General features: G+C 47.0%; 1 protein-coding gene across 1 annotated transcript in view; it reads right to left on the bottom strand.

The window, feature by feature from the left end:
* The window catches only part of MACF1 (microtubule actin crosslinking factor 1), a 330,626-nt gene extending 317,767 nt beyond the window's left edge, over positions 1 to 12,859 (bottom strand). The window contains exon 1 of the mRNA XM_069479778.1: positions 12,640 to 12,859. Coding sequence (XP_069335879.1) covers positions 12,640 to 12,859 — 220 coding nt within the window. The remainder of the gene's footprint in view (positions 1 to 12,639) is intronic.
* Between the last annotated feature and the right edge of the window lie 1,187 nt (positions 12,860 to 14,046).

Raw genomic sequence — 14,046 nt, 5'->3', positions numbered from 1 at the left:
AAATCAGATGAGCAAGTCATTAATCATATCTTTTCCCATCAAGTTTTGCTGGCCTGCCCAAGTTCTAAGCATGGATCTTTCAGGAAAGGGCCTGAAAGAGGACAGGGAGGATCCTTGGACAAATGTTCATTTCCATTCAGTTTAATCTTGTGTGCTAAAAAAAAAAAAAAAAACTAGTTCACACTTTGGTGTCAGCTGCTAATGAGCTCAGTTTACAAAAAGAAGGGGAATAAGTTTGAGTTCTATATTTTTTCAAATAAATAAAAGGCAGAAAATGCAGGATGAAGGCGTTGGTTATTGATGGCACAAGCACATTTTTTGTAAACAGCAGAGATATAGAAATGCTAACTCTGGGGATCTTGACTGTATCCGTGCTGAGTCATCTGCATTTCCTATATTATTTTATACCAGCCAGGGCTGAGGCGGCCCAGACACAAATCACACATACTTACACCTCCACCCTCGCCCCCATACAGACATCTGCCTCCCCATTTTCATTGCAGTAAATAGAAAAGTCCCTCTATCCCCTCCTGGGGCTGCTACATGTGCCATTTTGTAAGCAGGTTCCTCAAGATTTGTGACTGATGCTTGCCAAAGGTGAGGAAAGAACAGAGACAAGAAGAGAAAGAATCTACTATGGGAATCAGAAAAGACCTTGGGGGTGTGGGGGGAGAAAGCAAGGGGCTGAGATTCCTATTAAGAAACACAGAAATCATGGAAGAAAGTTCTGGTTTGGATTGTGGCTAGAGGGCTTCTCTCAGACTCAAGTTGCTTTCTTGACAAAATTTGCATTTAAATGCTCCCATGAGATTTTGAAGTAATGTATTCTTCTAATGAATGGAAAGGGGGAAGTCCACATGTTTGGCTGATGTTCCTGTTTTATACAGAGAAAATTTTACAAGGCTAGAGGAACAAAGCGGCTGGGGGGTGGCGGGGGAGATGGGAAGAAGGAAGTCTATGAAGAGAAGGTTTTTTTCGGTTTTTTCCAAGCAACAGTCTAAATTTATAGCGAGACCACACAGTTGGGAAAGCTGTGAGCCTGTCTCCTTTTGGTCTTTGCTTTTGCTTTGCTCCCATGGGTGAGACTGCTATTGCATTTCTAAGGAGGCTGAGATGGGGGAAGCAGGAAGGAGGCAGGAGGCAAGATGTACTCCGAAGGGCATCTAGTGGGGGAGAAGGGTAATACAAGAAATAAAGCCCTGCTCTTCCCTTGGCGTCCTCCCCACTTAAGCCTCATCAAGTGCCCCTCTGCCTAAAGCCCAGCCACTTTCAACTACTTGCAGCTTCTCAAACCAGCTTTCTCGCCTCGGGGCCTTCCCACCTGCTTTTCTCCCAGCCTGTAACCCTTCATGGCTCGCCTCCTTTGGCCTGACTCACTTCTACTCATGACTCTGCTGAAACTCCCCCAAGGGGGAAGCCTTCCTTGACCCCCTACATTAATAAGTTCCCCACTCCCCTTTGGTAATGCCCGTCACACTTGAAGTTGTGGGTTCAGTGTCTCTCATTCTTACAAATCATTAGCTCCCTGAGGGCTGGGCTGTCATCTGTCTTGTTCACCACAAGATCTTTAGCATCTAGCAAACCACCTGGCACATACAAGGTGCTCATTAAATATTTTTTTAAAAATTAGATTAAGTGCGTGAATGAATAAACCAGATGATCGTAAAATACTAAGCTGTCTGTGGCTACTAGGTAGCTGGGAGGCTAGACTATTTAAGAGATGTTTGTGTTTCATAGCATCCCTTATCTAAACCTGGCGTTCAAAGTCTTCGATATTTTGATACCTGCCTTCCCTTCCAGGCTGCTCTCCCATGACACTGTTGTGTGTAGCATCTTTCCCTACAATTAAACTTTGGGCCTTTGCCGGGAATGTCCATCCCCCAATTCCACCCCCACTGAAATCTGTCTTGAAAGCTCACCCCAAATGACATGAAGTTATTTTTAATTGACCCAGGTAGAAGAGGCTCTTCTCAAAATCCCAACCACATTTTCTTTGCCCTATTTCTGGGTCTCCAACCACGTGTATTGTGGGTATCTACATCACTGCCTCCTTAACCTCCAAGTTCGTAAGTTTTGGGAGGGCAGAGACATCTATTTCCTGTTTCTACATCACAGGGCCTCACATGATACTTTGCACTTAGTAGATATTCAATAAAAATTTACTGAGGGAACGGATGCTTCACTGAACATATTTGAGGTTGGCAGAGGGGCCAGATCTATGATTCAAGACAATTGAGAATCCAATTTGACATCCACTCAGTGCTCAAGGGCTGAGGGCACTCACATGCAGCGAGGAAGAGGGAAGGGCAAAATTATTTCTGTCTGCCAGTGCTCCTCCCCCAACCTTTAGAAGGTTTACTCCAGCTCCTCTTGAGCTTAGCTCATGATGCATTACTTTATTTTTTTTTTAATTTTATTTATTTATTTATTTATTTATTTGAGACAGAGTCTCACTCTGTTGCCCAGGCTAGAGTGAGTGCCGTGGCGTCAGCCTAGCTCACAGCAACCTCAAACTCCTGAGCTCAAGGGATCCTTCTGTCTCAGCCTCTCGAGTAGCTGGGACCACAGGCATGCACCACCATGCCCAGCTAATTTTTTCTATATATATTTTTAGCTGTCCATATAATTTCTTTCTATTTTTAGTAGAGATGGGGTCTCGCTCTTGCTCAGGCTGGTCTCGAGCTCCTGAGCTCAAACGATTCACCCACCTTGGCCTCCCAGAGTGCTAGGATTACAGGCGTGAGCCACCGTGCCCGGCCATGATGCATTACTTTACATGTGTTAATTGATGTTTTATAAATAAATTCTTTTCCAGTAGAGAGTGTGTGTGTGTGTGTGTGTGTGTACTCATGTTCCCTCCATTCCCCCTTGCAGGGGTACCTGTCTTCTGTGCCTTTTACGTTCCCCAAAAGTAGCCGATGCCAGACACTTGAAGGGGCTACCTCAAGCCTTATCTTTTGACCAGATCTTAGAAGAAAATCACCTAGTTCTAGTCTCAGGAGTGTGGCTCCACCAGCCTCTCCTGCACAGGCTTTATTTAGCCAATCCCACCAAAGCTCTGTTTCTGGCCCGTTCCTGGAAACCCTTTCCAAGCTTTGCCTTAAATTCCCAAATCTGCTCTGGGGCAAGAAGCCTTTGCCCGCTCTCATGCTGCCCTCTTCCGTTCAGAAAGTGCAACATCTCTAATTTAAGAGGCCTGGATGGTGCCAGCCACCCAGGAAGACAAGATCCCTGCCACCGGCAGCCCATCACCATAGCAACCCTCAAAATGGTTACTCAGCCATCTGGGTTACCATAGCAACCGGCCAAGTCTTTCCACCTCAGCCCCTCCCTAAGCCTTCTCCCCTGGCTTTTCAGAGCCAATGCCAAAGAATTTCCAGTGCTTACTGGGGGAAATGAGCAAAGGCTGGACCCCTGACAGGCAGCTATCCCAAAGGGGCGTGGAATGCCTCACCCGCTTGGGGCTTCCTGAGGCGCAGTGGAGATAATGGGTGTTAAGGCACTCCGTGAACCTTGAAGTGCTGCACAGATGTTAGCTATTATTAAACTACTGCTCCTTGTAATGGGGGAGGCAGTGGGTTGCCCTAGGCAGAGATAGCGCCATTCCCAGCTTGGCCCCTTACTGGCTGGGAGATCTTGAGCAACTCTCTGGGTTTCCACTTTCTCTACTGTAGCATATCTGCCTTCTAAAGTTGTTTTGAAGATTAGGTCAAATACAGCATGAAAAGTGCTAAGCACAAAGCTTGGCATTCAGAACATAACGATAGTAGTTAGAAAAGGTATTGGCCCCTCTTCTATCTCCCAAATTCTTTGTGAATAAGGCTATTTTCCCTCTTGAAGGAATCAGACTAATGTGAGCCTTGCTCAACCTCACCCAATCCCCCTAGTCTGAGGCTGGAGAGGGTCTCATCCTATGTGGGGACTCTGAGGTTCCTACTAAGCAAGGCTGCAGGCAGTCTATACTCTTTGGGGAATTGGGAGGTTCCCTAAATTGGGAGGTATGACTTGTTTACCTGGGACATGGGCCCCTCTCACAAGAACAGAATTCATTCCCTCCATGATTTCAAAGACTTCAATCCTATTGCATCTCAACTTCGGTCTCTTGAGATTAAATTCTTGAAATCCATTTTGGGGTATTTTCTTCAATTATACTGGCAGGGTCCCAATTCAAACCCAGGGTCTATGGGCTTGAGGTGATTTAGGCAAAAGAGACAGACACCATCTTCAAAAATCAAGTTTCCAGACACAGAACCAGGTATGCTCTAGCTCAGCTCTGCATGTTCTGGGAATAGAACATGAAATTCAAGCTGAAGGACCAGAGGATCAGCCAAGGAACACTAGGAGGGACACATGGCCCCTGGGCCCCCAGCATTTAGGAGTTAGAATCCCTCATAAAACCTCTGGCCAGTGGGTCAGGTGGCATTGGTTCCATTCTTTAGATATAGACTTTGAAGCAAATAAACTGATATATTTACTATTAGAACAGCAGTGTAATATAATGGTTAAAAGGTACGGGAGGTGAAATATGTGATTACTGGGAGGCAGAAGTGAGTTGTGATATTATGAGATATATATACGTGTGTGTGTATATATATGTTTTTATCTAGGGTTCCTGACTCATAACTCCCATAGCCCTTGTTACAGTTTTTGTGATAATGTTGGAGCACTTTAGCCTTCAGAAGCAGACTTCAGAAAATAGACTCTCTCTCTCACCTTCTCCTGCCTCCTTTCACCTGCTCCTTTTTCTTCCCAAGGCAGGACTCTAATCTTCTCCTGTCTTTCTTTTCTTTCCTTTTATCAGTAGGCAGAGAACCAATGCCTCTCCTGCCTTTCTGATTGTGGGTCATAAGACCTCCATTTCAGAAAAGGTCCTGGCCCATGCCCTGGGGGAAGGTATGCTGCACGGAGAGGTCAACAGACAGGCCTTGCTGGGTTTCCACACTCAGTCTATCAGTATTAGACCATATCCTCTTTGTCCAATCCCATTTCTACATGGCTGTCAATCATGCCTAACCAATGAAGTCTCCATAAAACGTCCAAGAGAACATGACTCAAAGAGCTCCCAGATAGCTGGACACGTGGAGGTTCCTGGAAGGTGGTACCCCAGGAAGGGCATGGAAGCTCCATGCCCCTTATCCCATAACTTGACCTATGCATCTCTTCATCTGTATCCTTTGTAATAGCTTTTATAATAAACCAGCAGATATAAGTGTTTCCCTGAATTCTGTGCGTGGCTCTAGCAAATCAATCGAACCTAAGGAGGAGGTCGTAGGAAGCTCAATTTATGGCAGGACTTTGAGAAGCACAGGTAAAACAACCTGGGCTTGCAACTGGCATTGGAAGTGAACGGGGGAGGTTCTGGCGACTGAGACCTCAACCTGAGGGATCTGATGCTATCTTCAGGTAAACGGTGTCAGAATTAAATTGGGGAACACCCAGCTGGTATCCACTACAGAAATAATTGCTTGCTGGTAGGGAGAAATCTCCATGTATTTTGGGGTCACAGAAGTCTTCTGTGTTGATCGTTGAATGAGGGAATAGAAAAAACACAGTTCCCGTTTTTTCCACTGATAGGGGAATACAAATGAAATAACATTGACCATAAATTAATTATTTTTGTTTCTGAGTGATGGGGGTTCATTATACTATTCTCACTCCTTTAGTAAATGTTTGAAATATTCTGAAAAGTACAGGGGGCTTTGGAGTTAGGCCAACCTGAAGGTCAGCACTGCAGAACTCCAAAGGGCATATTGCAGATGTTGGGTTCCAGGGGGCGCCATGAACACTGAGTAATGCTGAATCCCAGCTCCATTATTTGCTTAATGTATAACCTCAGACAAGTTCCTAAGCTTTTCTCTTCTGTTGAGAATATTAACTACTACCCAGGGTTCCATGAGGATTAAATGAAGTATTGAAATACCTGGCACACACCTAGGGCCCTACACAGTGGCTCTCCCAGCTACTATTTACTAGGGGATCCCAGCTGGCATCAGCTCTCAGGACCTCCTTGAACTGAGTCCAGAGTCACTCCCCAAACCACTATCTGGATTCTTTAATTCCTGACTGCCACCAGCTGTTCTCTCTTCAATTTTCCTTCCTTCCTACTAAAGCCAAGGAAAGGACAGCAAGAGTAGAAACATAACAGGGATGTGCCCTCTCCCTTCAGGCGGTACTGGCTACTTCCAATTTCTTTTCCAGTCCCAGAAGAAATATTATCACTGCTCTAAGGAGGGAAGGGAAAGGAGTAGGAGAAGGCCCTTCCCTCTCAGAACTTCTCCAAAACTCTCTTTGGGGCTTGTAGCACAGCTCACGCTGCCTTTTAACTGCCTTCATAAGCAGGATCTGCGCTGTGAAGCCCAGTCTGAGCCTAGAACAAACCACCCTTAGGAATATTTGTTGTACGAGCAAGTATATAATCAATGAATGAGCAAGGGGGGTAAATCAGCACATTCATGAACCAATAAGTGTATGGGTGTATGGGTGAATGAATGATATTCATGGGAAGAGCTAAGGTGCATCGAGGGCTGTGTAGCAGGCACTGTGCCAAGCATCTTACTCCCACTATCTCATTTAATCCACCCTGCAAGTCTCTGAGGTAGCTCTCTTGTGCCCCCATTTGAACTGTGAGAAACTGAGGTTCGGTGAGGTTAGTAACTTCCCAGGGCCACCCAACTGGCAAGTGAGTGACGAAACTAGGATTCCCACTGACTCCCAAAGCCATCCCTTTGCCTGAATGAATGGAAGAGTGAGAAAATGAGGAAATGTGCAAATGAGTGGGGTGGGGGGAAGCCCATTCCTTGACCACAAGGCAAAAGGCTGGTTTCTTCTGGGGTAGGGGCGGGGCACAGTTCAGGATAGAAACTTCCATCCGTAATTACTCTTCGAGATACAGGGCCTTCAGACATTCTCTGTAACAGCATCCTAAGTCCAGGGAGAGATTCCAGCCAGTACCTGTAAGAGCCAAGGCAGAGCAGGGAGCTGGCTGGCTTTTAACTGACAGGTGGCAAAAGGCAGTCGCAGGGCCAAAGCATGGCAGGTCCTAGCCTTGGCAACCAGGAAAGAGGCGGCCAGGCTCAGTGTAGCACTTTGGTGATAATGGATTATTAATACTCACACCCAGATATGTTCATGGACCATTCCTCAGGGGGAGGACTGCTGAGATAAAAAGAAAAGTGCAGCCCTAGATGCTGCTGCTATGTCAGCTCCTCTGGTGGCATCTAATCTCTGACCCCATGGGACTAAGAAATGATAGCCTTCCACAGTCCCCAAAGTAACTAGTCCTCCTTCTGCATTCTTAACCTCAGTCCCAGGCTCCTCTTGTAACAGAAAGGCACGAGCCAGACTGCCATTCCAAACCATACCTTTCTTTGTGTCACCTGGGGAGTCACTAGAAAAGAATGATGGGAAGCCAATGGCATAAAGACAGCATTACACCTTGCAATGCAGCAACCACCTTCTCTCACCACCTGGGGTCCCACAGGGACCCTGAGCCTCAGAAAAAGGACAGATTGGCTGTCTTTTCTGCTGCCTGCACAGAATTCTGCCCACGTGGTCATTTTCCATCCCTGCAGCTAATGTGACCCAGATTTACTTTCAAAGAGCTGGAGCTGAGCTGGTGGTGTGTAGCTACAATTCATTCTGCCCCACTTTCAGGGGACTCTCCTCTGCTCATCTCTCCCCCTGCCAAAGCCAAGCTCCAGGATCGGGCCAGGGACTCTAAGGACCCTGCCAGGAAGAAGGAAAGAAGGCTGGGAAGGAGGAGGAGCCTTCTCGGGTACAAAGCTTGAAGAATCTCAGGGCAAGGCAAGTTGCCAGCTCAGGAGTAAGGGTTCCCAGTAAAACTGTTTTTCTCACCCCTGCATTCCCTTCTTCCCACCCATGGCTTGGCCAGAATAAACCATCTACTCTCTGACAAAGTACTAGAGCCAACAAAAGAAAGGGATAGAAATGAAAGGCTCAGCCCCTTCCTTGCTGACCTGGGAAACTGCCAGCCTCCTGGAGTCTCCACGACCTCTTCTGGTTGCCAGGGAAGTGACAAGGAATGACAGTGCTAAGTGCAGTAACAGGCATGTGAACCTATGTTTGTCCAGCATGTTTTAATTCTCATTCAATGATCATTTGGAGCAGGTATCATCACCTCCCTTTTACAAATAAGGAAACTGAGGTTCCAAGAAGTAAAGTCATTTGCCTAAATTTTTAGCCTCCGGATCCAGCTGTCTCCACAGTACCCGCCACGTAACTGGGGCTCAATCTATTTTATTTTTGTTACTGAATGAACGAATAAATAAATGAACAAGCAGAGAGGTTCCTATGGGATGTCTTCTCAGAGCTTGCATCCTGGAGGAGAGATATGTGGGCACAGAGGAGTAGGCTCCCTGCTCTGACCGGGCACCGTGCTCTCAGGGCTGTCTGCCCCAGGCAGAAAGGGACAAGTGGGACTCCTGACTACAGCGAGCTCCAGATTTGATGGTGGAAATGAATGAACTTGAATATAAGGCCAACTGAAACAAGGGCTGGGTAGAGATACAACTGCTGTCTGACTGAAGAGATCAAGGAAGGCTTCCCGGAGGAGGCCACAACGGAGTAGATGTTGGGAATGATTTCAGCAGCACCTGCTGAGAGGCTCCCAATAGTGAATCCCATAGATGTGTTCTACTGGTTAACTAGGAGTCCAAACCTTAGCCCTAAGTCACTGGGCTCCTCTTTTGCACAATACACACAAGGATGTAATTTTTTTTTCCCTTCTATACTCTCAACTAGACCAACTTAAATGAAAAAGAGACCACATCTTCATACATTTTTGAATATCAATGCCCAAAACAGGGAGGGTCCTGAATATGTGATGTTGGATAAATGAATACTTGATTGATGGATGGAGGGTGAATCCCTCCTGCACCCAACCCTGCCCTAGCCCAAACATGAGCCTTTCTTCAAGACACTTTACTATTAACTGCAGAAAATTTGTCATAATAAATATGCAAATCTACAATGACAACAAATGTGAATGGCGCCCCCTAGAGTTGTGCAGTGTACAACCATGTGATACCTGTCCCATTCCCCACAGGCCCCAAGGAATACATCCTTTTTTCCTGTCTCCTTTTCTGTCCTTTGGGACTGTACGCTCTCCTAGAATAACCTCCCCAGCTTCCCTCTTCCGTGTTGCCTCCCACCAATAAGTAAGGATATTACTACTGCTCTTCATGAAAGGCAGAGAGCAACAGGGGAACAGGCAAAGTTTCCTAGATCTTTGTCCCTGCCCTCTTCTTTTTCTGTGGACCAGATCTTGAGGCCTCTCCCAGAAGTAACCAGAAGGTCTCTCAGGTGAGTGTGGAGACCAAGTCAGCTATTTAGATTACCACTTGCAGAAGGTTCGGACTGGCCTGGTTGCCAGGTATTGTCTAAGGACACGGAAATAGCAGTGTACTTGGAGTTAGAAAATCTGTGTCTACCAGTCCTGGGTAACTACGGGCAAATCCCTTTAAATCTCTGGGCCTCAGATGCTGATGCGTGTCATGCCTAACACAAGAGTTATTATGAAATCTCTGTGTAAACCATAGAGCTGATAAACAGAAATAAGGCACTCTCATTAGTGAATATCGTTACTTTTCAATGCGGCTGGGCTTAGGGAGTGGAGAATAGGGCTGGCAAAGGGGAGGGAGGAAACAATGGAGAGAAAGGATGAGGAACAGGCAGATGAAAGGAAAAATCCTGTTATGGCCTGCACAGAGTCCCTAGAACCTGCTTTGACTTTGCAGACTGAGATCAGTGGGTTTCTCAGCCCTGACATGCCTCTCTATGCTGACATGTGTGATGAGCCGGGTTCCCCCGTCAGGCCTCTCAAGTAAGGGCGAGGTCCTGAGACCAGCTCAGGACAGGGAATGGGGCCAGGGCAAGCAGAGGTCTCCATTTGGTAAGACTGATTCAGACACCCCCACTTGGCTTCATAAGCCAGGCCCAGGGGGAGGAGAAAACTGCACAGGCCACAGCTGGCTTCCAATCTAAGACTGACTTAATTTCCTCCCAGAATGAAAGTTCTGCTTCAGGGAGCATCAGAGCATCCAGGGGCCCCTAGACATGGCCCTGCTGCACATCATGTGAAGGAGTCCCCGCAGAGCTAAGGCTGCCTTTTTTCATTCCTCTCTGGCGGAGCCCCCACAATGTTCTAAAATCACATGAAGATTCTAGCCAGACCCTAAACTCGCAGTCCCGCCTCGTCTCCACTGCCTCTCTTCTCTCCTGCTAAAGAAATACGCCCAACTGCAGTGCACAAGTTATTTTTAACCATGGCAGTCTCCCCATTTTCAGCCTCACTGGCCCAGCCCCCTCCTCAAAACAGGCATTCAGCAGTGTCAGGATGCAAAGTAGATCAGCACTGATGCTGGAAACACAGCACAGCACCCACCATCCCTTTCCTCAGTTGACCCAGGGGCTCTGCCTGTGGATTAAGCCTCCGTGAGTCCACTCCACTTCTGTTCTAGACTCAGGACCTTAAGCGGCAGGCAAATCATCCCCTGGGCCTCCTTAGAGAAGACTGGAAGGGGGAATCGTCGCAAAGTGATCTGTAAGTATGCATGAGTGATGAAGGATGGAGATAGGAATAAGGAAGAGAGAACGAGACAGCCACTCTGCCTTCAGAGGGCCCTGAGTCATGGCCCCAAGTCTGGGGACAAGTAAAGCCCTTTCTGCTTCCAAGAGGCAGCTCTGAAAACTCTGTTACTGGCTGATGCTGCAGGCCCAAAGGTCTTGAGAAGGATTTCCTCCAAGGGCTCCCTACGACCCACCAGAAGGAGTTCAAACTCTCCTGCCTGCTGACACTTCACCTGGAGCTCACTCTCGATAAAATCCTTTCCTGACTACTTGAGCCCACATAACTCTATCCCTGTCTAACTTTCCGTTACAACCCACTGCATGTTCCTGGATCCCAATCTGTCACATATTATCCTCAAGACACCCCTTGCATTCATTCAGTCATTCAATACTAGTTGATCTCTAGCATGCACAAGGCCCTGTACAAGTCACTACGGGTCAAAACATAAGACACAGTCCCAAATGGCTCACAGTTCTGGGGGAGTGATGGGCACCCTGTGGGTTAACTGCTATCCTGTACCAGGGAACATGGAAGAGAGACAAATGTGAATATAGGAGTGGAGGAGGGAGCTTTGAATACCACTGGGGGCATAAGGGACAGAGGAGGCGGCACCTCAAAAAGGAGGAGGGGTTACCAGCATCTTGCAGAGGAGAAAATTAAAGCATGATCCAGTTTATTAAAGTTTGATCCAGCAGGATGCACAGGGGACAAATTACAGTGCAATGTAGCAGTGTGTGTGAGGGCAGAGGTGGCAGCAGGTGAAGCTGAAGAGGTAAGTTGGGCCTAATTTTGATGGGTCTTTATGTTGAAGCCTTTATTCCATAAGCAACGAAGAGCCAAAGATGAGTTATAAGCAGCTGAGTAATAGGATTAGGTTTGCGTTTTAGAATTAAAATACTCTGTGAGTCATGTGCAGGATGTGGGAAAAGACTAAGAGAGGGAGAACTATTAGATGGTCGTTGGAGGGTCCAGGTGACAGATGACCAAGTGGAGGGGGCGGGGTGCATTATTTGAAAGACACAAAGGAGATGGCAGGACAGGCCTTGGTGATGGCTGGAAAGTGAGTGATGTCACTGAATTAGCAGCAGGCACTCCTCTACCTATCTGTACTCCAGCACCAACGTCTGCTGAGATGCTGAGCACACCCCAGGGAGGCAGCTCTGGATGCTTTGGTGGAAGCATCTCCTTTATTGAGCCAAAACCCGTGCTGAGGGCTTTGCACACCTTTTCCCGTCTAACCCTCAAGGCAAGCCTGCACTGGGGGTATTCTTAAGACAAGAAAAGTAAGGCTCAGAGAGAATAAAGGACTGGCCCAGAGTCACACAGCTGGTCAGTGGCAGAGCCACAATCCAGCACCTTGCCTCTCTGACTCCAAAGCCTACACTCAAGAGCCACTGCACTGCACCGGGCTGGGCAAAGAACTGGGACCTCCCCCCACAGGAGGCACCCCCCAGCCCTCACACCGTGTTCAGGGTGAATGCATACAACACTTCTGGAAGGTAATATAAGTGAACCTGCCCTCTCTAAGGACCTCATTATAAGGAAATAACTCAACAGCAGTCAAAAATTATTATCCTTAAACATGTTCACATCAGCATTGTCTACTGTGGTGAGAAAAAGAGTAGGATTTAGAAAATCATAAAATATTACACAGCCTTTAAAAATAGTAACCATAAAGTCTAAGATGTAACATGAAAAATCTTTTTGATGTAACAGTAACTGACAAGAGTAACTGACAAGATCCAGAATGGTACGTAAACCATGAAGGCAACGGCATAGAAAATACATTAATAACTGAACAGGGACTAAGACAGGGAAGGAAATGCAGAAATGAAAACAGGTCTCATGTTAGCACAGGGGTGGCAGATTTTCCTCTTTCAAGTTTTTCATTATTTCATCATCTTTCCAGTAGTAATCATAACAACTTAGATTCCAGCTGGCTTGTCAGAGAGCCCTGAGGAGGGCCCCTCTGCCCCTCACCCAGCCAGTGCACACTGGTCCCTTCCTCCCTCCCACCCACAGCGTCCAGCTCACTGGGGGACCTCTCTTACCAGCAACTCTGACCACAGCACGCTCTGCAGGGTCCAGCACCGAATCCTGGCTTTTCCGCTTTTTCTGCTCATGCAGCGGCAGGTTCCAGGGCAGGGTGTCCCCTGGGGGGCAGGGAGACAGGCTCCCTGACCTCTCGCTCCTGTAAGAACGCTCGCTTCGACATGACCGCTCGCTCCGACATGACCGCTCACTGAGCGTCTCTTCATCTGAGGAAGACATGGCCCAGGTAGGGGCTGCAGCAGGAGGGCCTGGGACTCCGGGGAGAAGGGATCTGGAGGAGAGAGGGGTGAATGTGAACAGACAGAAGGGGTCACATAAGAAAAATGGGAACTCGAGAAGCAGAGGTTCTAGTCCCAGTTCTGCCACTGACCAGACTTTTTCACCTATCTGAACCTCAGTTGCTCCATCTGGAAAATGGGATGAAGATAATACATGTCAAAACTAATTCACAAAGTTTGGGGGAGTCATATAAGGTAATATAAGTGAAGGTGTCTATAAATTTTAAAATACTGTGTAAAAGTTAGCGCCTGATGCTAGTAGCCACTATTATTGTTATTGGGTGCATCTGGAGGATTAAGCTCACAGGTCCCACAGATAGAAAAATGTGGGTTCAAATTCTGGTACACCATTTACTAGCTGTGTGACCCTGGAGAAACCATGTAACCTCTCTGAGCCACAGCATCCTCATCTACAAAATGGGAATGATGATAGCACCTAAACTTACAGGGTTGTTTGCAAGGACTCAATGAGATCCTGCAAGTAAAGTGTTTAATCATGCCTACTTCCCAGTAAGCACTCAATAAACAGCATATATTATTACTCTCCTGTTCTTACCTCCCAGGAATGGTATCAGGATAAAATGAGGCAGCAGATGGGAGGTATTTTCAAAAGCTGAAGCTCAATCTCAATAGCAGGCATGAAACGAAGCATGGGCTAGAATAGGCAGAAATTTCCTGCCTCTTCTCCCTCTCTGTGTACAGCAGACACATTAGCAAACTGTAAGACAGACAGACCTTGGTATCAATTCTGGTTTGGCCACTTACAATTGGTAAGTGTGATTGGGACAAATCACTTCACCTCTCTGAGACTCAGTCTCTTCAGGTGCAAAATGGGAGAAATATTTTATCTTAGAGGATATTTTAAGAAGATAGTGAAATGCAAGTGTAAAACTGGCTGATGCCATGCATGGCACACAGCAAGCATCAGATAAAATGTTCATTTGCTTATTCCAAGGGCTGTTTGGGAATAAGTGGCACAGCATGGGGGTGGGATGGAAATTCTGTTTTTCTGGTCAGTTTAGCCAGTGGAGAGTGCTGAGTGGAAGCACAATGGCTCTGGGGCCAGCTGGGCTCCACCAGCCAGACTGGGCAGCCTTCCCTCAGCCAGGCCAAGCTCACTTGCCAGAA

The sequence above is a fragment of the Eulemur rufifrons genome, chromosome 8 (genome assembly GCF_041146395.1).
Source record: "Eulemur rufifrons isolate Redbay chromosome 8, OSU_ERuf_1, whole genome shotgun sequence".
NCBI classification, from domain to species: Eukaryota; Metazoa; Chordata; class Mammalia; order Primates; family Lemuridae; genus Eulemur; species Eulemur rufifrons.
The sequence above is the reverse complement of the archived record's forward strand: the minus strand, read 5'-3'. Positions and strand labels throughout refer to the sequence as shown.